The sequence below is a fragment of the Coturnix japonica genome, chromosome Z, assembly GCF_054131305.1.
Source record: "Coturnix japonica strain WE chromosome Z, WE-NBRP24, whole genome shotgun sequence".
Lineage (NCBI taxonomy): Eukaryota > Metazoa > Chordata > Aves > Galliformes > Phasianidae > Coturnix > Coturnix japonica.
The window spans coordinates 4,296,802-4,321,093 of NC_140702.1; the positions used below are offsets into that span (position 1 = coordinate 4,296,802).

At 47.2% G+C, this 24,292-nt stretch overlaps 1 protein-coding gene and 1 long non-coding RNA gene across 4 annotated transcripts; both read left to right on the forward strand.

Annotated features, from left to right (window-relative positions):
* The first annotated feature begins 2,694 nt into the window (after window positions 1–2,694).
* On the forward strand, window positions 2,695–15,216 carry LOC146753605 (uncharacterized). 2 transcript variants are annotated; one of them, XR_014940064.1, is made up of 4 exons: window positions 2,695–4,987; window positions 6,593–7,572; window positions 10,298–10,735; window positions 14,853–15,216. It is a non-coding gene; the product is annotated as an uncharacterized LOC146753605 (long non-coding RNA). The 2 variants fall into 2 exon arrangements; XR_014940063.1 differs by lacking the exon at window positions 14,853–15,216 and adding an exon at window positions 11,159–11,313.
* Window positions 15,217–15,292: 76 nt separating this feature from the next.
* LOC146753606 (rho GTPase-activating protein 32-like) lies at window positions 15,293–24,030 on the forward strand. 2 transcript variants are annotated; one of them, XR_014940053.1, is made up of 15 exons: window positions 15,293–16,118; window positions 16,246–16,317; window positions 16,664–16,786; window positions 16,986–17,063; window positions 17,243–17,324; window positions 17,781–17,924; window positions 18,359–18,461; window positions 18,622–18,754; window positions 19,257–19,339; window positions 19,467–19,574; window positions 19,851–19,978; window positions 20,461–20,659; window positions 21,025–21,170; window positions 21,488–22,476; window positions 22,760–24,030. XR_014940053.1 is itself a non-coding variant. In XM_085530656.1 (14 exons), exons 2-14 carry the CDS (start codon window positions 16,264–16,266, stop codon window positions 21,907–21,909), a joined length of 1,803 nt encoding a protein of 600 aa, XP_085386782.1. In that variant the 5' UTR covers window positions 15,293–16,118; window positions 16,246–16,263; the 3' UTR covers window positions 21,910–24,030. The 2 variants fall into 2 exon arrangements, 1 of the variants encoding a protein (XP_085386782.1); XM_085530656.1 differs by having other exon boundaries at window positions 21,488–24,030.
* Window positions 24,031–24,292: the final 262 nt, after the last annotated feature.

The window sequence follows — 24,292 nt, forward strand, 5'->3', positions numbered from 1 at the left end:
CATTATTACATTACATTACATTATTATTACTTTATTACAGCAACTTTACCAAAATGCCAATGAAAATGCTGAATGTTTTACTTTTCAGTTTTCACAGCTCTGTTTCAGAATTTCTATGGGAGTGATGTCAGTCATTGCTGAGTTGATGTTGAATTGTGTACTGTCCCATATGTGCTTGTTATGTTCCACAGCAATCAGATGTGGTACCTGGTATGTCACAGTAGTTAGCGATTTCATCGCTTGCTTTTATGGTCTCTTAAGGATGACTTGTCTCATGCTAAAACAGAAATTGATGCCATGAAGAACTGAAGTCATCAACATGTTTTCCCATTGTACACCAGGCATGCAAGGAGTGAGAAAAGGGGAGGTGTTTGAAGAGATCTGGTTACAAAATTTGAATGACACAATGAGGTGGAAAATGCCAATAATCAGACTGATAAATGGCCTGGGTTGCAAAGGCCCACAGTGCTCATCCAGTTTCCAACCCCCTTCTTCCTATGTGTAGGGTTGCCAAGCAGCAGCCCAGGCTGCCCAGAACCACATCCAGCCTGGCCTTGAATGCCTGCAGGGATGGAGCATCCACAGTCTCCTTGGGCAACCTGTTCTAGAGGGCCGTTCCCTTCTGATTTACTGGAAATGTAGAAAGACATCAGAAGGAAAAAAGAGAAGGGAGGAGGTTCAGCAGTGCATGCAGGTGTTCTAAATCTCATGTCCAAATCTGCTATCAGACTGCGAAATGTTTAGCTTTCTGTTATGATATGATGTGATATGATATGATATGAAGTGATATTTCCCAAAGCAAAATAGAGGGGAAAGTATTTTCCTGTCTTAATGAGGCATCAGAATGCTCAATGTGAAGGGCAAGTATAGTGAAAACGGGGAGCTGGAGTAAGCTCTGCAGCAGACTACAGCAAAACGGTGTGACTGTTGTGATGTCCCTGCAGAGAAAGAAGACGTGTTTACAAACAAGGACAAGGTACAAAAGGAGGTGAAGGCTGTACTGACTCAAAATGCCACGCTGAGCTGCGAGGTGGCCCAGGAGAAGACAGAGGTGAAGTGGAACAAGGAGGGAAACTGATCACCTGGAGCAAGAAGTTCAAGGCTGAGTCAGAGGGCAAACAGCGTCGGCTGGTGGTGAGACAGGTGGAGAAGAAAGATGCAGGGGAGTACAGCTGCGAGGCTGCTGGCCAGAAACTCACCTTCAAGATTCATGTAACTGGTAGGAAACACATTTTGGTTGATATTCTTTGATTATTCCATAGTCTGGCTGTGGAAACGTCTGTGTGAACGTGTCCTCTTGATTCTGCCATGAAACTGTTTTGGGGAGGATGAAAATAAATTCTTACAAACATGCAGCTAAAATGATTCTTTGTTTTTAACAATATTTCATCCAGCTCTTCCCCTACAATTACTTTTATCATCAGCTGTCCATGGATGTCCAACTGTGATTTGTACAATGTGCAACACTGCTCTGCCAGTTGATATTTCAGCAGTAGTAGTTACAGATCTCTACTGTGGCTGCACTGAGAAGGTTTGGTTGTCAGTGTCCTAAGAACCTTTAGTCAGAGGCATTGCACTTGCCTTTGGCTTGTTGAATCCCACGTTGACGACCATTCGTTTCATGTTCTGTAAATGTAATGATCAGTCATGAATCCATTGATACCTTTCTAATTGTACGTATCTCATTAGTCTGAGAGTTTAGCACGGAGGCAGATCTCTCACTCCAGCTGCAGTAGAGATTGCTCTGGTGTCAGTATATTTTGCACAAGATCCGCTAAATTTTAACTTAGACTCCAGATAGCCATGGGCACATCAGCTGCATTCTGAGTGACCATTAGTGAGCTGGCTGATGACAAGGGTTTGTCTTCTGTTTTATTTGTAGCTGCACTCTACTGGTTTTTGCTCATAAGTCAGCTTGTTCTCTGTTAACTTTACAGTTCTCGTCTTGTATTCTGAGCTGATCAGGACAGGGAATCTGTTTTCTCCTCTTCTTTCTTATGGCAGTGAACACATTGGAGCTTAATCCTGGTCAAGGTTTGGCATTTGATCAGCTCTGTGGAGGAGCAACTGTACTGGGAGTCTACTGCCTTTCTGCTCACACAGACCTGGTCTCCTTGCAGGGCATAGCTTGCGTTCTGTTCCCTTGTAAAAGTTGCAGTCTTTGCTCTCTCCGTCTTGGGGCATTCTGCTCCTTCAGTCCCTGGTGTGCAATATATCTCTGCTCCTATAATAGACAGTTTTGCTGCTGCCTGTGGTGTAGACTCTAAACTATCAGCTCTCACTGTTCCCACACCACGTGGATGTGATTCTGTGGCCTTTGGATCTGTTCCGTAAGTTGTGTAGCTCATGCTTTTGGCTCAGGAAATTGGCAGTTTCAGCAAAGAGTGGATTACAGAAAGGGTAGATTTGGGAGGTATCTGTCAGAGAAAATGAAATATAAATGATGACAGAAAGATTATGGCAACAACTGGAATCAACCAAGTTAATCCTCAGCAGCCAAAGCCAGCCCACGTCTTATTGCAGAGGTGTAGGGGGAAAACCCAGAAATGTAGTGCTTTTACACTTGAATTTTACTAGCTGAGGGCTATTATTAGCTGTTTGCCTCAGAAACCAAAGGTTTTCTGTTCTCTTTCAGACCGGATGACCTCATGGATGCACAGGGTAATGTAATACCTCCATACGTGGAGAGTGCTTGCCTAGCTACCGTTGCTGTATTTCTCATGTGTACCACTGTAACATGACGTGCCAGTCCAGCCCTCACTGCAAAATGATGTGGTGTGAAAGTCAGGAGGGATTATGAGTACTCTTGGAGTGGTTGGCTCTTTCACTACAGAAATCCTCATCTTACTAGCTTCTCCCAAAGTGCACTGGCTTTCTGAGTCTTAATTAATCCTCTTCCCATTGCACTCAGAAAGATTTTCAGGGTTCCTCTACCCCAGGGTTCCACTGGTAGCACAGAACAATCCCATTTTAAGGACATCGTGAATGTTAGGTGCTCAGTGTTGAGCATTATGGGATGCAGATTAGTCCTTCTTGCTTAAAAGAAACAAGTGCTGCACACCTTGGAAACCTATAGAAAACTAGAGTAAAAAGGGCTGATTCTGCCATCTCATTATCTCAGTATTTGTGGTGCACGCTGAAATCCTTATTTGAAGTGGGCCAAAGCTCCATTGCATTTGTGAGAAGTTTTGCATCACCTGGTTGGTCTAGGCCATGTTTGTTGTCTTGCTAATAATCAAGCCTTCTGATCTTCATCAAATCATTGCTGTTGGAAAAGACCACCAAGATCCCCACATCCAGCCTCAACCCATCCCACCATGCACACTGCCCACGTCCCTCAGTGCCACATCTCCATGGTTATTGAACACTTCCAGGGATGGTGACCCCACCAGCTCCCTGCAAAGCTGTGCCACCACATCACCATTCCTCTTCAGAAGAAGTTTTTCTTAACATCCAACTTGAACCTCCCCTGAAAACCATCAGTCAAAACAGGGGCTGTTGGAGATGGGTGGAGAGAATGATGCTTCTACAGTCAATACAAGCAGGGAGATCAAATGTAGAGTGTATCAACTGCATTCTTGCATTGGCTTGCTGCCCTGCTCCCTGGCCTTCAGTGGACTGCAGTGCTGGTGGTAGAGCTGTGGTGTGAATCCTGGGATTGCACGTACTGCAACGGTCAGCAGCACAGCAACTTGAGCTGAACTTACCCTCCTGGGCAGCTGCTGCCACTCAGAATTCAGACAGCATGCAGAGGAGAAAGTCATGAAGGAAGGGAAAGGGATGGCAGCAGAAGGCTTCACAGAGTGACAGCGAGGAGGAAGGAGATAGGGGACAGGTCCTGGAAGGGTTTGCCATGACTGCTGGGGAGCAGGAGCCTTCCCGGTCACCTGAGCTGGGTATGCCTGAATATGCTTGCACGGATGATCTGAATGAGTGGTCTTCCATGTCTCCACTGCAAATAAAAGGCAATGTCAGTCCCCCTCACACCTACTAGTCCTGCATTCATCCTTGGAGCCTCTGTCTTGGTATCAACATCAGGACCCTGGGATCTTTCCTGGGACCCAAACAAGCATAGGAAGCTTCTTCAAAATTGGGCTGCTGTTAGAAGCTGGCTAGCACTAGAGAAGTCCATGATGTAAGTGCGTCAGAAATATTCTGCACTTCTACAGCCTTTTGTAGGGCAAACCATTTAATAGAAGTGGAAGCCCATTTATTTAGGGTTTATCTGTTCTCCTACATTTCAAATACTAGGCGTATTTGGACCCTCTTGGTTTCTTCAGCTCCTAGGTTCTTTCTTGCCTAGATTTAACACTTAGTTTCAACAGAAGAGCTGATATTCTCTAGTGAAGGTTATTAGTTTGGGCACAAGTGGTAACCTAAACCTGTTCCAAGCTGTACATACAGACCTGCAAGATGGTCTCATTTCAGTCCCTCAGTCAATACTTTTTCTTTTCTTCCCTCAGAGCCAAAACCTGTGTTTATAAACCAGGAGCAGGTGCAGAAAGAGGTGAGTGCTGCCCTGGCAGCAAGTGCCTCCCTCAGCTGTGAAGTAGCACAGGATCCAAGCGAAGTAAAATGGTACAAGGATGGAAGACTGCTTGCCTCCTCCAGAAAGTTCAGAATGGAATCTGTGGGCAAAACACGGCGTCTGGTTGTGGAGCAGCTGGAGAAGAAAGATGCTGGAGAATACATCTGCGAGGCTGCTGGCCAGAAGGTGACCTTCAAGTTGGAAACAACAAGTGAGCATTCGCTTTGGGAGCACTAAGCAGCTGTTTATGTGGCTTAGAGGAAGAGGAAGGGAGCCGTGTCAAAGGGAAGGTGGTGTGGCGCAGGAATGCAGTTGAGATCAAACCCAGCAAATGTTTCCAGATTGATGAGGAAGGGGTCAGAAGAACCCTGACAATAACAGGGATCCGGGCTGAGGATGAGGGAGAGTACTTCTGTGAGTCCAGAGATGACAAGAGCAGCATTACCATCACCCCCAAAGGTATGTCTCTGGAAATGAAGGCTGACAGTGTGGAAGGATCCTTGGCTTCCCTCATCGGCCATTACAACACTGCAAAGTTGAGTTCATTTGTGTGTTTATGCTGTTCTCTGTGTTAACAACCAAGTACAAAACTTGTCTTTCTCTCTGAATAGCTGTGGAACAACTGCTTCTGAAGAGCACAGCTGTTAAGTGGGCTAATCAGCCTTCAAGGCTGGAATTAAGCATCCCAAATGTAAGATGGGATTTTTTTTTACCCCTTCTTTGCCTCTTTTCTTCTTGCGTCTTTCTAGATGCAAGGAGGATCTCCTCTACAGGCAGGAGATGTGAGTGTGAGTTATGGTGATCACTTCCTGCGAGTCATAAAATCTGATGCTTCCAATAAAATCATTGACTCTGTTGGCTCTTTGAAGATGCTCATACAGAAAGGAGCTCATACACTTAGGGACACATCTTTTATGTGCTCCTAAGTGGTTTCTTCTTCTCCATCATCTCCCAGGGTGGTGAAATTTGTTGGCTCAGACTTTTGTACTAGGCGCTCAGCAGTGGTTAAAGCTCACACTTCTGCAAAGTAAACAAGCTCCTACTATTCGTCTCTACTCTGTTTTAGCTGTGGATTAACTTGTCATTTCCCTTCCATAAGCTTTATGGTTCTCTTCTGTAAGTCTACTTACACAGACTGAGTTGCTTATCTTGAAGTCTTGCTCCAGGATTTTGGGCGTATTATTAGCAAAAATATCACAAATAATTTCACCAACAATTCTCCCCACCTATATGTAGCTTTCCTTTTTTTCACTGGAAGGGTTTACACTGGCAGATAGGGTGGGTATGTAGAAACAACCCCATTAATTCTCAGGAAGCTCTGATTTCTCTGTCTGGCCTTTGTATTGTGATTCTGCATGCATGCCCTGTAGCTAAACCTGGATGTCTTCCCCAGCACCTTCAGTCTCCCATCCTTACTTAAGTTACTCCATTGCAAATCTCTCTGCTAGGACAATAGAGTTTTTATTTTACCCCTGACTTTTAACTGAGTTAGTTCCATTAAGTGGCTGAAGCCCTAAGTGATCCATGGTGAAGCATGATCCAAAGTGGAATTTAGCTAATTGTAGTAGGGAATCCAAGCCTTAATGAGATGAGTTTTTTAAAATATGAGTCGTTCATCTTAAACAGCATTGAACTCTTACCCTGGTTTCTGAGAGAAGTGAGAGTTTAACAGCAGAAGTCTGAACTTATGCTCCATATTTCTCATCACTCAAGAGAATATTTGAATATATTAATTCCTTTGGCTATGTTAGAGCTCATAATGAGGTCAGGTGATGTTCTTTAAATGCTCGGAGTCTAGCAATGTAGGGAAGTGGACTGCTATTTGCTGTTGAGCTTTAGGATAAGAAGCCTGAATTTAGAGGACCGTGGACTTCCCCTTTCCCTTCCCCTCTCCTCCCCTAGCACAAGTAATGATAATGTGCTCAAAACACTAGGTTTTTTTGTTGATAATGACAAGTTCTAGTACGCATGGAGAGTAGGCACTGCCTTTCATTACTCCTTATGCCAGATGCTCCTAGAGACCTAATTCCCAACTAAATCCACATCCTTCTTTCTCCTTCTCAGAAGTGTCTGAAAATCAGCAAACCATTGGCAGACATTAGCGTCACTCAGAAGGACAAGGTCACATTTGAGTGTGAGCTGTCCAGGCCCAAGGTGGACGTCAAGTGGTTCAAGGTATGGCATGTAATGGTATTTTCCTTTCTGACTTCTCTGGAAATGAATGAGAGCCTTTTATTTCACTTCAAAGGGATGCGAGTCTGAGCTTTTGCTTGATAGCTTTTGTACTTCTCTCTTTTCTTTATGCTCTTTTACTTGCCCAGATCAGCACTGTTTGTTTTATGTCCTGAGTTCATTTATCAAGTTAAAATGGAAGTTTGTTTTGGGTTTCTTGTGAACTCCTGAAGTCTTGCTGCACAAAATATTGTTGGTTGGAGCACAGTCTTGAGCTTCAACTCTAACAGAGAAATTCTCAGCCAGGATTTTGTAGCCTTGTTGTGAACTGGGTTTTAGGGTGAAATCTCAGTTTTCTTTGCACCTGACAGTGTGAGAATTTGCTCTGGCACTTTGTGTACCTCCCCGGTGCTCAGCTGTTCCTTCCCTTACTTGGGGATAATGTCATTTATTCAAGGTGATGTCCAAACGGGCTTGTTAACAGTCCTCTGCAGTGCTTTAAGCTGTCATAGATCAGCCAGAATTTCTGCATGTTCTATAGCCATTCCTGCATGTTGAAAACACTGCACTGTGCTTAAGCTTCAGCATATGTTCCAGTAAGCACAGTTCCATTAATTCTAGGGAAGTGGGTGAATTAAGCATAGATCTGAAGGCTGCCTTTGCTCAGTGCAGAGATGGAAGGACTCATGGAGATCTGACTTGATATTTTCCCTTCTAGGATGGGAAGGAGCTCCGTCAAAGTAAAAAAGTGGGCATTACTTCCCAGGGAAATAAGAGAAGTCTCATTTTTCACAAGTGTTTATATGAAGATCAGGGAACATGCACGTGCCAAGCAGCTGAAGACAAGACATCAGCTACCCGAAAGGTTCATGGTATGTTTACCTGAATGAGCAAATAAACTGTGTTTTGCACCACAGGAAAAAATGCTTCCTGGGCAGTTTGAGCATTTCTTCGTTAGTCCTTTTGGATACCTTTCTCTTTCTTCTTTATGTTCAAGACAGATTTTCCCTCCTTGTGTTGCACTGGTTAAACCCCAGTTTGTAGCTCATCAGTGGGCTCTGAAGCATCAGACTGGTTACTGAACACACGGGTCTGCTGTGCCCTGGTAGATGCCACCTGCCAAAGGGACTTCTGAAAGGATGCTTTTTTCTGATTTCCTACTAGATGCTGTCCTCATGTGGCCACTTGGGTTCAGTGTTAGCATGAACATGAACATCTGTCCTGTCCCATGACTTTGGTGAACTCTCATTTTCTCTCTCAGTCTGCAGCCAGGTTGGGTTGCTGTTTCAGTACTGGCTGTTTTATGCAGCCATTCCATTTGTTCTGGTTTAGGTTCTTTTTTTTTTTTTTTCTTTTCTTTTTTTCAGGCATCGTTTCTATACAGTAGACAAAGCCAGCTTATTACATTTGATTTACAGTTTTTAGCTTTTGCTGGTAAGCATTTCAGCTCTCAGGCAGTTTTATCAACAGTTTTGAAGAGCTGAAATGAACCAGCCTGGTCACACCGGTCTGTTTTTGGTGGTGTAATGAATTTCTGAAGTTAAACTGATTGACCCCATAAGGTTTTACAGTGTATGACTCACGTCTGGCGGAGCTATCACTGCAATAAGTTTATATATTTAGCATTTGGGGAGGCAAATGGTTGGGGATACTCTTTCATTTGCTTGCGTCTCAGAGTGAATCACCAGTATGTGAACCATCCTTCATCTCCTTTGTATTGCTTTTGTGTGTGTCTGTGTGTGGTTTCCCCTGTGAATTTCATCCTTTCCAGTTATATGGAAGTTCTCTTTTGAGCAGTGAAATTAGATGTTCCATCAGCAGTCATAATGGTAAAGCTGAGTTGCCACCTTATCTGTGTCCTTTCTGTCTGGCGTCTCAATAACTGCTGCCCCACCACAATATCTGCCTAATACTTCAGCTCCGTGGATGCCTCCTTGTGCAAACTGAGAGCCTGTATTTGGTGTGCATAGATCTGGGCTTACATCTGTGCTGGTAAATGCACTAGTGCATGGGCTAAGCAGTCCTGCCTCCTGTGCTGTGGGCATTGAGATGGGGCTCCTACAAACTGCCCATTGCAAGATATTTAGAAACTAATTGCTGCTGAGGTTTCCATCCTCTTTTCAGACTAACTGAAATTTGGTTAGTGGGATCAAAACAGAAGGGGCAGGGAGGGAGAGCTGACCAAGGACTACTGATGGAACAACTATGAATCCTTGGTTCCTCAGGATTCCCTGCATCAGCAGTTGGCAACAGGAGTAAGGGGGCTCAGGAGAACACTGTAGAGTAGTGTGAAAAATGAGCAAAGAGAGTTACTAATTGATGCCTCTTGGAAAGCAGTCCAAGAGTAGTCCTCTTCATAAACTCTCCCATTGTGTGTGGTTTTATCTTTATGAGGTGTTCATAACAAGTGATGTGTAGATCTCCCTTATCTCATAATGTCTTTGCCTGCCTGCAGTGAATATGCAGGATACTGGATCATATACCAGCTTCTTTGAATTACTGCTCATGTCAGGAGATAAAATCTGCCTATTCTTTGAACTAACACTGGCGAGGGTTAGTTATTTTGTCTACCGAGAGAATGACACAGCAGACTAAACTCTTTCATTTCCTTCTTTGTCAAATGCCTTTTCATCTAATTGTGTGTCCCATAGAAATTCAGAGCAGTGTTGGCTGAGGGAAGTGGAAATATTTCTCTCCTGTGTGTATCTGCCACCCTATTTGGACATGTCCCTCCTGGCAGAGCGCAGAGATTGGAGGAGTTGGATTAGGCAGTGCTTTCCCTTTTGCTCACAGAACCACTTGTTCTGTGGTCTCCCAGCTACCCTGTGCCCAGTGGCCTATGCAAGATGGAGCGGAAAAAGGCTCATTTTATGAACAAACAGGAACCTTTCTGGTCAGATTAATACCTGTGCTCTTTTTAGAGACATTTAGGTACTAGAGATTTTAGGTACTGGAATAGGCTCCCAAGAGAGGTGGTTGAATTGCCGTCCCAGGTTGTGTTTAAGAGCCGTTTGGATGTGGTACTCAGGGATATGATTTAGTGAAGGGTTTTTAGAGTTAGGGTACTTGTTAGGCTGCGGTTGGACTTGATGATCTTCAAGGTCTTTTCCAACCTGGGTAAATCTATGATTCTATGCAGGAACTCTGTTCCTGAGGTTAATCCTGGTCACCAAACTGGAGAAAACTGGTTTTGATGGATGGACCAGTTGCAGGATAGGGAACTGTCTGGATAGTCACACTCAGAGAGCTGCAGTCAATAGCTCAGTGTCCAGGTGGAGGGTGGTGTTGGGACCAGTGTTCTTTAACATTTTTCTAGGCTACATGGACAGTGGAATCAAATGCAGCCTCAGCAAGTTTGCAGATGACACCATCAGCAAGTATTTGGAGGTAACCAGCTGCAGTGAAGTGAGCGATTTCAGTGCCTATTTCTGATGGTGGCAATGAGTTCAGAGGTCACACTTAATTGACGGTGCCTGTTTCCATTCTGACAAAGGCTGCAGTTGCAGCTGACTTCCCGAGGCTGCCATACGTGGTGGTGTCGCAGCCTTGGGCTTGTGCGTTTGCATGACTCCCACCTTTCCTTTCTGTGTCTTGCAGGTCAGCTGGTGCTGGAAGCGGCCGGTATCTGAGTAGGAATGAAGGTGAATGCAGGAGCAGCTGCTGAGGGGAGGAAGGAAGTCCATGCTAATGAGCTCTGAAGCATCTGTGGGTACAGTACCAGAGGAGGCAGCAGTGATGCAGGGGGCTCCCCAGCAGGAAGCTGTCTGATCCAAATGCTTGCTGAGAGTTTGGAAGCCCAAACCCTTTTGGTCTCTGTAAGGGTGGCTAATATAAAGGTGTTAACCAAGATGGTGGTAAATAGTCAAAGGATATTAGCAAAGGGAAAGTCACCAATGTCAATGCCTTGACTGGAAAGCTGAGGCAGTCTCAACTGGGGAGCAACCTCCAAGAGATGCTGTTTGCTGAGTGGTGCGGCTGATGCAGTGGAAGGAAGGGATGCCATTCAGAGGGAACTCAGCCGAGAGTTTGGCCTAGGTGAGTCTAATGAGGTTGAACACGGCAAAGTGCAAGGTTTTGCACTTGGGCTGGAGGAATCCCAGGCATTTCTACAGACTGGGAGGAGCAGTCCTTAAGAGAAGCCCCGCAGAGAAGGACCTGGGGGTCCTGGTGGATGAAAACCAGAACGTGAGCCATCAGCGTGCTCTTGCAGCTCAGAGAGCAAATGGTCCCCTGGTCTCCATCAGAAGAGGGGATGGCCAGCAGGGACAGGGAGGTGATTGATCTTATGATCCTTGAGGTCCCTTCCAACCCGGGCCATTCTATGATTGGGCTTCCCCTGGGATGCTCCCCACCATGTCTCAGGAAGGAGACAACTTCTGTTCCACTTTCTGCTCTATGTGTGGAAAGGTACGTCTGGGTTATTCTGCTTGTTTTTTCTTTCTTTTTCTGGCTTTGAAGGAGAAGGTGTGGAGCAAGGGGAGACCCACTGGTCATTTGTCACCTCAAGAGCAGGATGGATTCTGCATTGACTGTGAAAAACCTGGGCTAGTAGCATGGGCATGTTTCAGGCTGGACTCTTCTTTTGCTGCTTGGTTTCCTTTTGGCTACAGGGAGACAGCTGTCTAAAGGTGTGTTTTCAAACCCACTCTCCAAAACCATGTTTCACTGTTGCAGGTGGTTCAGTGTGCTCTTGCAGTGCAGATGCTGTAGTTTGCTGTAGAATCTGAATGGTTTCTGTTCCTAGGGAAGGACTGGGAGGAGGTAGTGAGAAGAGAATTCAATGCCTGAGGTGTATCTTAGTGAGAAATGTTGGCATGAGGTGCTGAAAGTCTTGAGCTGTCAAAGGCCAGTGAGGCTCAGACTCCTTAACCTCCTGGAGCAGGGTGGAAGCAAGGAGTGGGCACTGCAGTCCCACCAGCTGCACTTGGTTCTGGTCTGCCAGGTCTGTGCTGGCCTGGATTTCTTCTGAGAAGTTTGTTGGAGCTGCTTGGAGTAGTGAAGGGTGGGGAAGAAGTGCTGCTCAAGAGCTAAGGCTCCGCTTGATCATTTTGGATGGATTTAACCATGGTATCTGAAGACATAGTTTCCATCAGAATGATCCCAGCATTGTGCAAGTGTCTCAGCTGAAGCCCCTGAGCAGATGTGTGAGAGCACCCTCCTACTCCAGCTGAGCCATAGGAAAGCTGACTGTGCCCAGTAATTACAGCTTCTGCAGATTGAATGTGCTTCCAAGTGTTTTCCTTAGTGATCAATCATGTCCCAGCACTGTGATATTCCATCTCTGGCTCAATCTGGAGCATCTCTGCAGTCCTTGGGTGCTGGAGGGCACATGGTGAGTGCGTGGACAGGGTGGCACAAACGTGTGCGTGTGCTGAGGAGTTGGGCTGCACACAGGTGCACACAAAGGGATGTTTGTGGAAGGTGTAGGCACGTAGGTGTTCCCTGGGATGGTTTGCGCACGTCTGTGAATGCAAAGGAGGGCACACGATGTGGTGCGTGCATGGGAGTGTGCAAAGCAGGCAGGGTGGCACATGGGTGTGTGTGTGCACATGGATAGGGGAAGGCTGGGGTTACAGGTTGACCTGTGCTGAGGTGAGTGGGGGCTCACGGTTTTGCTCAGTGGTAGATTTGTTCACACTGAGTGCTAACAGGAAACTCGCACACCCTTTTTGTTTCAGCTGTGCCAGCGCTGTGATCCCTTGCTGCAGGGATGGGGTGTTGGAAGGATGGTTTGCGTGCCAGCCTCCCTCCTTTTGCAGGAATCAAGTGTAGAGCAAAAGGGATGTTTGGGCCAGGTGACTGTAAGAAGGCTGGCTGCTTTGGATGGTGGCAGCTGATGGAAACAGGTGTTGTTGTGACCATTCAGCTTTTAACAGAAGACAGGGGTCCTGCAGCAAGAGCAACTAGGTTTTCAAATGGCTTCAGATGTGCACACCAAGTACGTCTGCCCTGCCGTGCCATCTCTGCTTCTTTTTATGCAGGCATTGTTATGAACACGTGTTGGGTGTTAGGTGCAGTTCTCACTGAGAACTTCTGCTAGGATTTCTGTGTAATTTGAATCATGAGTGTTAGCACAGTGAGTTGAAGGAGGACCCCGGAAGCAAATTTGGTGCTGTTGAAGCTCTGTGCAATGAGCAGGTGGGAGGTAACACGTGCTGGCAGGTGTGGAAACAACTTTGGGATTGAGGTGTGGAGGGAAGGGAAAGAAAGGGAAGGGAAAGGGAAAGGAAAGGGAAGGGGAATGGAAGGGAAATGGAAGGGGAATGGAAGGGGAATGGAAGGGGAATGGAAGGGAAGGGAAAGGGAAAGGGAAAGGGAAAGGGAAGGGAAAGGGAAAGGGAAAGGGAAAGGGAAAGGGAAAGGGAAAGGGAAAGGGAAAGGGAAAGGGAAAGGGAAAGGGAAAGGGAAAGGGAAAGGGAAAGGGAAAGGGAAAGGGAAAGGGAAAGGGAAAGGGAAAGGGAAAGGGAAAGGAAAGGTGATGACAAAGCAGATGGCAAAGAGCTTTATGGGGAGGCTTGGTGCTTGCTTCGGGTTGGATCTGATCAACTTCTTGTTTGCTGGTGTCCATCTGGTGTTTGTGGAGTAGTTTTCATCCCAGGGTCTGTCTGGTAGGACTGGGCCTTGGCCAGGCCAGGGCGAATCCAGTGTGCTTTGCTCTCGTTCTTAGTGCTTGTTTTTGCTCAGGAGGGCAGGTGGCAATCCTCACGGAGCAAGGCCTGCAAATGGGGTTTGTGGAGGAAGGTCCTGCAGGCCTTGTGTGACACCCATGGAGCTGCAGCGAGGCTGCATCTTTGTAAAACAAGGGAAATGCACAGAGATCTGAAGGTGGGTTGTCATCTCAAGTGATGCCGGAGGGGATGTGCGTGCTCCTTTACATATGCGTTGTCTGCCTGCTGTAGGTGGGTTGGCTTAGAAAGCTGGTACCGTGTTTCTGTTGTCAGGAGAAGCGAATATCAACTCTTCTCTCTACTGAAAGATTTAACAAAAGAGCCTCTCCTTGCTTCTTAGCATATGAATCACAGAATCATAGAATCAACAGGGTTGGGAAAGTCCTAAAAGATTATCCAGTCCAACCGTTCTCCTATTACCACTAGCTCCCACTAAATCACGTCCCTCAACACAACATCCAGTCATTACTTGAACACCCCCAGGGTGGGTGACTCCACCACCTCCCTGGGCAGTCCATTCCAGTGCCTGGCCACCCTTTCTGAGAAGTAATATTTCCTAATGTCCAGCCTGAACCTCCCCTGCCACAGCTTGAAACCATTCCATCTAGTTCTATCAGTAATGACACGAGAGAAGAGGCCGACCCGCAGCTCACTGCAACCTCCCTTCAGGAAGTTATAGAGAGCAATGAGGTCTCCCCTGAGCCACCTCTTCTCCAGGCTGGACATTCCCATCTCCTGCAGCCTCTCCTCATATGGCCCCATTGTGCTCCAGACCCCTCACCAGCTTTGTTGCCCTTCTTTGAACACGTTCCAATGCCTCAGTGTCATTCTTGCAGTGAGGGGCCACAAACTGGAAACAGAATTCGAGTTGTGGTCTCACCAGTGCTGAGTACAGGGGGACAGTCACCTCTCTGCTCCTGCTGGCATCACCGTTTCTGATGCAAAATGTATGTAAGTGTCACATGTGTGACATCCTTTTTGATGGAGTTCTGTGACTGGAGTTCAATGGATTTGAGAGCTGACTTGATGCCTGTGGGCATCACCCAGGAGTTGGGGTGAGAGGATGAGGCGTAGGAACAGGAACCTCTTTGGTCGTTATTAACTCCCAACTTTTTGGTCAGGAATCTCTGTGTGTTTCTTTATCATGTAAAGAACAGAGTCATTGTGCAGCTTGTGAATGAATTGATTCACGCCTGCTGATTGGTGCTGTTCTCTACAGGGAGCTGCAATGGAAATGGACACTTGTGGTCCACTGTCCAGCCCCCTCCCGTGTTGGATTTTCTGGGCTTTGAGACACGTCTTCCAGATGCACTTTGTGTTATTTCTGATGTGTTGACCTGTTGAGCTCCAGCCCCAAATGAGGATTCAAGTACTACCACCGCAGTCCATTGGGACTGTAGTATTTCTTGCTAAACAGAATTCGTGTGCACCCTTGTCTTTCGTGTGCACAAATGATCTTGTAATCATCTCTGTGTTTCTTTTAGACCCAGAGATGGAGCAGAGAGGAACACAGACTTGGGTGAATCTTCATTCAGGAGCAGGGACACGTCATGCTCATCTGAGGTGTCTGGCTGACAGCAAGAGCAGAGAGGTAAGTTTCATAGGGTCGCGTGCCCATTTTATTTTATTTTTCATTCATGATGCATAGAGGCGTTCCCCAGACAAAGTGAGCATTTCTCAACTGGACTTTCTAGAAATGAGCTAGGCAGTGAAAATGGGTTTGAAGCATTCCTAAGAGCCCCGCAAGAGAATGCTGAGAGTTAATCTGGCACCCTCCTTTGGAAACGTCCGTTGTCTGTCAGCTCTTCAGCTGTGCCCTAACACCTCCCATTGCGCTGCCACACCAGGATAGAATTCCAAGCCCACACTGAGTCCTGGAATGTTGTGGTGCCGTGTTGGAATCAGATGTGACCACGTGGTCTTGGCTCCCCGCCTTGTGGGGGGTCATGGTGGACCAGGCTGTTGGCCGTTGGTGATGTCATAAGCGTCTGGAATGAGGGGAGGAGCGGTGCGTTCTGTGTTCCTTTGTGGGTGAGCTAGTGGTCGGAGTGGTTGGTTGTCTTGTTGGTCTTGTGCCTTTAGTGCCGTTAGTGCCGTTAGTTAGTTAGTGCTGTTAGTTAGTTAGTGTCTTTAGTTAGTTAGTGTCTTTAGTTAGTTAGTGCCTTTAGTTAGTTAGTGCCTTTAGTTAGTTAGTGCCTTTAGTTATTTAGTGCTTTTAGTTAGTTAGTGCCTTTAGTTAGTTAGTGATTTTAGTTAGTGCCTTTAGTGCCTTTTTCATCACACCGTCGTGTGCAGCAGCCTGTAGGTAAGCTGAGCTGGCATGGGATGGATGGGTGGGCAGTGAGGTGTTGAGAACTGCTGGCTGTCGGAGCTCACAGCACCGTATTGCTTACTCTTGACAATCAGACGTAATTTTCCCCTGGTACACACGTTCCAAAGGGGGTATCAGTAAAGTTGGCACCTGTCCCGTGCTTCTTAAATTGTCTTTGCTCAGTTGTGGAAGCATTGTAAAGTTGCTGGGCGGACAGGCATCACGTAGCCTGAGACTCAGCATGTCTTGCAGCAAGTGGATGGGACGGTTGTGCTGTGTGTGTTATTCCATGGCTGTCTTAGCCCTGCTCACTGACCTGCTCTTTCTCTCTCCTCTCCTCGCCCTCCACCCACTGCCTTGGTGCAGCTTTTGCTCTCATTCCATCTGAGCAAAGCGACAAGGAACTGCTGCAGATAGCTTGAGGTGATCTCACTGCCAGGTACGTGCCATGTTTTGTCCCCCCGCATGGTTTTGCTGCAGGGTATGCGAGGGTAGTTGTGAAGAAGTGTCCCCATACTGTGCTGTGTGAATAGAGAAAACAGAAGTGTGTTTCTGCTCTGTTCCAGAGTCTTCACATTACTGTGATGGGCGTCGCGTGCAGTGGGATCAGCCGTGAGCCTGAGGTGGCGGCGACGGAGGTACAGTATGAAGCTCTGGCTTGTCTTTGTTCCCTGTGTTGAGCCATTAGAAGGAGCTGCAGATGTACTCTCCTGCAGGAAAGAATGGGCCAAAAAGGGCCTGGCCAGCTGTCTGCGCCAGTGCCATTGCTGATTAGTCTGGGTAGAGAGAGATGCATCTTTGCATGGCCTGGCAATGCACGCCAGGAAGGGAAAAAACTGTGATGAGACGTGCATCTCCTTCTGAAGGGCTCCTGATAAGGACGGAGTGCATTTGCTGCAGCTTTCTCTGCAGATGTGCTCCTCACCTTGAAATCCTCCTGGTTTGTCCTCAGCTTCTGACCTCGGCCTGTGCTCTGTTTTTCAGGCTGATAACATGTGGAAGCCGCAGCTGGAGCGTGTGGTGTCATCTCTTAACGTTCCAGCAATTGCGGCGGCCCATGTTATTAAGAGCCACGTCGCCCAGGGGCCGGATGAGCTCTCCCTGGAGGTAAGCAGTTCCAGGCGTTCCTTGTTGTCATACACGGGAGAGTAGTGTAGGGTGTGAACGCCTCAGGAATACTCTCAGACTCCTTCTCCCTTGCTGTCAAGCTTGAGGATATTCTGCGGCACAGAATTAAGCAGCTATTTGAGCTGTGATTTCCTGCCAGCTGTGCTGAAGCTGGGATTGATGTTTCAATCTCTTGCAGGTTGGAGACATGGTGAGCATTATTGCAATGCCACCAAAGGAGCTGAGCCCCTGGTGGAGAGGCAAGCGTGGCTTTGAGGTAGGCACACGTTTCTGACTAGAGAGCACAAGTTCAGTAGAGTCGGGAATCTCAGGTTGGAGCTACTCTGCACGGGATGGCTTCTGGATGCAAACAGTTGCCCTGTGTTGGTGTCAGAGGACTTTCCCTTTGTCTCTGGGCTCGAGCTAATGCCCACCTGCTTTTTGATCTTGTTACAGGTTGGGTTTTTCCCTGGTGAGTGCGTGGAACTCATCAACGGAAAAATTCCCGAGTCCTTCGTCAATTCCTTGCCAAAGCCTGGTACGTATTTTATATTTGACAATGTGGATTAATAAAATGGGGTCAGAACGTGGCTTTCAGGGGTTTTGTTAATACCCGAGTTGAACAAGCTTAGCAAAAGGACTGCATTAAGCTCCATCTGAACACGCAGAGATCTGGCCCAATCCCTCTGTGTTTATTCTTGGACATGGGGAAGTCACAGAATCCTCCTTGAATGGCTTTGGATTGGAAGGGGCCTAAAGGATCCTCAGGCAGTCTGGATCGCCAGCCTGCGCATTTAACAGGGCTGAGAGCTGGCTGTCTGGGGCCCCTTCTGACCTGGCCTTGGGCAGTTGCAGGGATGGGGAAAACAGTTCTTGCGTGTCCTTGTTGGGAATGTTCTTCATGTTGTTACGTGCTCGGTCGAACGCGTTATGCTCGGCCCTGTACAGCCAATCCAAGCCTGAAATGAACTGGTTTCTTTGTTTTGTTGCACAGTGCCGAAGAAACGGGGCAAGCTCAGTACCTTCCTTCGTTCCTTGGTGAAGGCCCGCCCCAGTAGAGCGACGCAGCCAGAGCCAACGAAGGAAGGGGTGTTTGGTTGTGACCTGGGGGAGCACCTTCTCCGCTCTGGCCGTGATGGTAAGGAACAGCCCATTCCTGACATCTTCCTCTGTTGGGTGTCTAAAGGTGAAAGGGAGATCATACCCAGCAATTGTTTCAGCCTGAAAACGTAGGAAGCCTTCTGGACACAGAGAGCATCCTGCATCCTTTTCCTAGCTCTTCTGGACGTGAGATTGGGTTCCTCCATTCTTGAGGGAGCTGTGATGGGACTTGCAGTGTCTGTGGCTTTGCCAGAATTACTTTCTCCAGGCTGTTGATAGGTCGTGGCATTTCTGGAAAGCCAAGTACACATCTCTGTGTAGTTTCCTCACAGCTGTCTCTGCCAGCTTTCTCCTCTAAGGAGGAAGCAAGCATTAGCTCGGCTGGGCTTAGTGGATGGGATGTGCAAAGGTCACGGCCTGAACCAGGACTTGAGTAAGAAGCTGAGCTAACCGCTGGCACTTTTTCTGTAGTCCCCCAGGTCCTCCAGAGCTGCTCTGAATTCATAGAGCAGCATGGCGTAGTCCAGGGGATATACCGCCTGTCTGGCGTGGCATCGAGGATCCAGCGACTACGGTAAGAGTGCTGCGACTGACACAGCTGTCAGTAGGGGCCCGTGTCATGCTGAGGGCGTTCAGAGGAACCCATTTCTTTTCTTGACTGTATTTTGTGTGGCTTTGGACTTATTTTCTTCTTTCTCAAAGCCCTCTGCCCAATTCTGTGTCCTTCTCTGCAGCCATGAATTCAGTACGGAGCAGGTTCCTGAGCTCAGCATCCGAGAACTTCACAGCGTGAGCTCCCTGTGCAAGTTGTATTTCAGGGAGCTCCCAAACCCTCTCCTGACCAACCAGCTGTATGACAAGTTCTTGGTAAGCTCAGGGCAATGTCTTGGAAATGACACGTACCTGTTCCCTGGGCATCCTGGCTAGTGGTTGCAGCAGTGCCCCAGCTCTGAGGTTTTCTTAATGTTAGCCCCATGAGGCATGTCTTTGCCACATCCTGCCTCTCACTGATGGCACTTGTGGTGGTGCCAGGAGGTGCTTATTTAAGCAATTCACAATGGTTGTGAGAATTCCCTTTCCTTTGCTGTTCCCCAACTATTGGTAGAATGGGGTTAATAGCAAAGTGGACTTGGAGCTGAATGGCTGCTGCGAGGAGCTACACTGAGCAATCAGGCAGTAAAGCCCCCCAGAGATTGCACTGCTTGGCCTTGATGGCACAGGCTGCGTGCTGCTGTGTTCCCCTGATTCCTCTTGGAAGGCATCGAGTCTGCCTCGGTGCTGACCACCAGCGCGCTGTCCCCATGGTTCCCAAACCTGTGGCAGCTCTCCAGCCTGACTGGTGTCTGAATCCCTTCCTGCCTTTTTCCAGGACGCTGTTTGCGCTGCCACAGAGGAGGAGCAGGTGAACAGAATGAAGGACGCCATCCAGCAGCTGCCCGCTCCTCACTACAGGTCAGTGCTGCGCTCGGTCTGCTGAGCTCAGCCCTGCTGCCTTTCAGAGGGCGATGATGCTATTCTGAAGTGCACTGCAACACTGCTTGTTTTTTGGTGCTGAACATCTGCCTCTCTTGTTTTCCAGGACCCTGGAATACCTGATGAGACACTTGGCGTCTCTGGCAGGGAACTGCTCCGTAACCAACATGGACGCTAAGAACTTGGCGATTGTGTGGGCTCCAAACCTCTTAAGGTAAACTTCTTTTTCCATTTCAACATGCTGCTTAGTTCTGCTCTCCCCCAACCCCAGGGGCACAATTTCTAGATGACAGTTTCTACTCATTTAGCTGGGACTGCTGTGTCCCTGATCATCATCCCTGATCCCATGCAGGAGAATTTCGTCAGTGGCATCACTGATTGCCCACTGTGGAAGCCTCTAGAGCCCAATTTGACAGTTTTTGGCTACAGAATTTCAGACTTGGGGAAATGATCTTGGGGAAATGACTTGTAAGATCTGCCTTTTCTTCAGATCCCAGCAGAGCACAAGCGGAGAAGCTGCCTGCATGGAGCTGCAGACCCAGTCAGCTGTGGTGGAATTCCTCATCAGCCACGCAGATGTCCTCTTCTGCTCCAAATCCACAACAGCCGTGGGAGAGGGTGAGTGCCTTCCTCCATTAGCTTGATGTTGATCTGACACCTTGATCCAATCCAGGCCTTCTCCAAGACCTTTGAAAATGCTCTAACTGTTGAGGAGACAACAGGCTTCTGGGCTTAGATTAGAATATGGTGCCCCATTCCTGGTTCCTCAAAGTGTCCAATCCCAAACCTTACATTGAGAAAACTGTCACTGCCGTTAAGATGTTTTGCAAGCAGGTGAAGCTTAATTGAAATGTGGCAGCAAAGCTTTCTGAGAACCCTGTCCCCTAGTTTTTATAGGGTTTTTGTTTGCCTGTTTTGATACCAAGAGATGCTCATAATTATGGCTGTCCTTTGCCACGAGCATACCCCTGAGCACATGGTTATTTTGAGATCCTCTTCTTCCAGTGGCTCGGATAAGCAAGTCTTAGAGAAATGCAGAACTGTGATGGCTGTGCTGCTGCTTTCTGATCCTCCGTCTCACCTGTGGTTTTCCCTTGCAGGGCACTGTTCTCTGGCCGGGCCCAAATCTGTGTGGGTGCCTCCTGCCACAAAGCTGCTCACCGTGCAGGAGGCACAGGCTCAGAGAAGTGGCCAGAGCAGCTCTCCCACCGCGACACGGAGCAGCGACATCGTGTTTGAGGAAGGCCCCGCAGCTGTACTGGGCAGATTCCATACGGTCATTGATTTTCTATCTGAAAGGTAAAGAGGAATACTTTTTCCAGCCCCTATCATCATTGGTTTGGTGGGTATTATTGGTTTATTATTTGTTCGTTACATGTATATGAGCCTGCCAGCTCCTGTCCTGTCCGGCTGTGGAGCCTTTGCTCACATGCTCTGAATCTTGACTAACATGGTTGAGAGAAATGTAGCCAGCAGGACTTGAGGGCTGAGCTGTAGGAATGGAAGAATCCTCTGCTGTTTGAAACAGAGCACGTTTATAAGCTGTGTTTCAGCAGAAACCAGGGAGTGCCAGGAATAGGCAACTGTTGTCAAGGGCTCGGGGCAGCTCTTCCCTCACTCACCCTGCACCACGACTGACAGCATGCTCTGTTTTCTCTCTGCAGACCAAGTTCTCCCAGTAAGAGGGCAGAGTCACCAGCTGGCAGTTGGTGTTCGTGCTTCTGCCTGGGCAAACCATCCCCTGTGGCCAAACACCAACTGCAGAGCAGTGCCAGGGAGCCCTCCGAAGTAGAAGTCTTGGTCCTGGAAGGTAAGGGTGCAAATCCAGCTTTCAAAACACTGCTTGTCAGCAACAGGTAGAATTCATGCTTTCAGTGGGCTTGTACCTCCTTGTGGAGTTCAGGCCCGTGCCTGACATTTTCAGTTGACCCCCGTCTTTCCTAAATGAGTCTCTTGTCAACACAAGAGCTGGACCTGCACGAGGATCACTTTCAAGACAGTGACTCTGTTGCTTGAAGCCGATTTGCTTCTGCCCACCACCACTACATAGCCAAATGTCAAGAACCTCTTTCATGATTCATCTTGCGAATGTTCAACATTAACCGCTGTGAATCTTCTCCTTCCTAGGTGACTCCAGCCCTTCTGTTACCCGAGGACACAGGGCATTTGATGATGCCGCATCCTGTGCTTCCCTCAATGGAGAGCTCACGGGAAGCACAGGATGCTTCAGTTCAACTGACAGCCTTCCATATGAAAACAGCGATGGAGAGAAGAACGTCATCGTCGTCCAAGCTCTCATTCATCCCATCCCTCCTGAAGCTGCTGACCTGAGCCTGCCAGACACCACAGGCACCATCCAGGATTGTAATCCAGAGCTTTTCGAGGACAGCCCAGCACCAGCACAGCCCGAGTGCCCAGAAAGCGACACTACCATGCAGGCTCAGGTCAGCATAACAGAGTACAAGCCAAGGATCTCGGAGGGGGGCATAGAATCAGGCCAAGAGACAGAGGATCCGGGCAACATCACAAGCACTGAGCCACTCTCATGATGACAAAAGAGGATGAGTCCCTTCTTTCCACCAGACCTCACACCCCCTCCTTTGTCCCATTGAATAAAGGCACGCTCGTGCTCAATCAACGCCTTGACTGAATTCTGAGTTTTCATTCGCAGAGATTGGGATGAGTGCAGGAAACAGCAAGGCAGCTCAGCTTGCAATGCTCTGGCTGTGGGGTGCGTGCACGGACACTGTAACCATACAGGGAAAGGCTTCCACTGCTTCCTAAAGCTGTAGTCCAGCCCTGCTACTGCTCTGTGGCACAAAGCCCTGAGGGATGTTCCATATTGTTAACCTAAGTGAAGCCAGCTTCATGCACTGTGTTTTGTTGTTGCTGGGTGAGAGGGGGATGCACATTGGTGAGAAGATGAGCATTGCTGGATCTGCCACGAGTGTCCCTCCTGCCTCTAAGAATATGTCCTAAGTAGGATGTGAACACTGCTGGCACTTCCTCATTGCACGTGCTTGGAGGATCTTCAGTTCTTGCACATTTCAGGATGTCTGTCAGTGACTACGAGGAAATTCTCCAGTACTAGGAATTCCATGAAACAGTTGGAACGGGTAAGTGTCATCTTTGTACAGAAACAGCACGCCTAACAGTCTGTCTCAGCACTCTAGAATTAATCTGAGAATAGATTGACAGCTCTTGTCAGTTCTCTAAGTCAGGTTTCATTAGTATAAACTTGAAATTGGATTTTTGAAACCAGTTGGAAATTGATGGTGCTGATTACCTCTTCCTCTAATTAAAACATTACACCCAATGCTAGGTACTCTGCTTTACTTGTTGTATTATATTAGAGAAGAATTCACGCTCAACTTTAAGCATCTGTGTTTTGAATTATAGGTGGTTTTGCAAAGGTAAAACTCGGGCGGCATCTTCTTACTGGTGAAAAAGTTGCACTAAAAATCATGGAGAAAGTTACTTTAGGGGTAAGCGAAAAAGCATTTAAATATGATAATATCTTCTGTTGGAGTTGTGGAGTTCTCAAGAACACGGGGGCAGGTGGGATGGTACATAGGAATGCAGCCTACTGGTCCCATTGCCTTTTGAAAGATGCTGTAGAGCTGGAAAAAGTTTAACAGAGCACCACAAATCTTGTTCCTCGTTGTTCAGAGGGCAGTATTCTCTGGCTTTAAAATGGAGGAAGGTATGACATTATTACATTACATTACATTATTATGACATTATTACAGCAACTTTACCAAAATGCCAATGAAAATGCTGAATGTTTTACTTTTCAGTTTTCACAGCTCTGTTTCAGAATTTCTATGGGAGTGATGTCAGTCATTGCTGAGTTGATGGTGAATTGTGTACTGTCCCATATGTGCTTGTTATGTTCCACAGCAGTCAGATGTGGTACAAAGCATAAGACAGATGTGAACAAAACATAAGACATTAATTGGAACTGTGAAGAAATGTTTTTTGCACTTTACTTGGAGAATGTTCCATGCTATACCTTCTTTTCTCAATTGTAACACATGATTTTTTATAAAAAGAAACATAGCAAGTCAGCTTTTCAGTGTGCACATTGATGAAACTTGGTGAAATACAACTTTAGAAAAAGGTAATTTCAAAATTTAAATATTCTTATCAGAATCTCTGCTATTAGTTACCGTTCCAATGTTCTGATTTGATGATGATTCTCTCAGAGCTGTTTTGTCACTCGCCACCTCAAATGCACTTCAAGTGCTTTAGGAGCATCACTGGAATTTTGAATAAACTCGATATATTTTAGGAAAGCTGCTACAGATGCACGACTGCAGTACTTTGGAAAAATATAATCTTGATTGAACGCTGAACAGTGTTATTTAATTATAATCCAGGTAATTAAATTAATTAAACCAAGGGAATCACCTCCCAGTCAGTCAGCTCCCACCAGGGTACTCGCTTCCCTGCCAAGCAGATGCAACCAACACAAGCTGCTACATCACTCTAGGGCCCCACTGAGTCTTCCCAAGGGGTCTCTAAAGGCTTCCCTGTTGACTTCTGGGAACCTGGAAACACTCTCATGGAAACTAATTAGGCACACCCCTAATGTGCCCCAGAGGTTTCTCAGGGCCCTGCAATTAGCTCTACAGACATCCAGACATGCCCCAGAGCAAGTATGTGTGCTGTAGGGAGCCCAAGAGACCTTCCAGAGTATGCTAGTACTCCTCAGTGCGCTCAAGGGTTCTTCATCTGTCTCTAAATATGCCATACTTGACTTTGTTTTCTCTTCTGGAGCTTAGTTCTCAGCTTTGCTTTCTCATGCCATTTATCATTCAGTTTAGAGATTATTTTAACTAAAATATTTTAATCCACCATATTTTCTGAAAACTAAGAATTGATCCCGCTCAAGGAAACAGAAGAGAAAAACATCACCCACAGGCTGCAGAT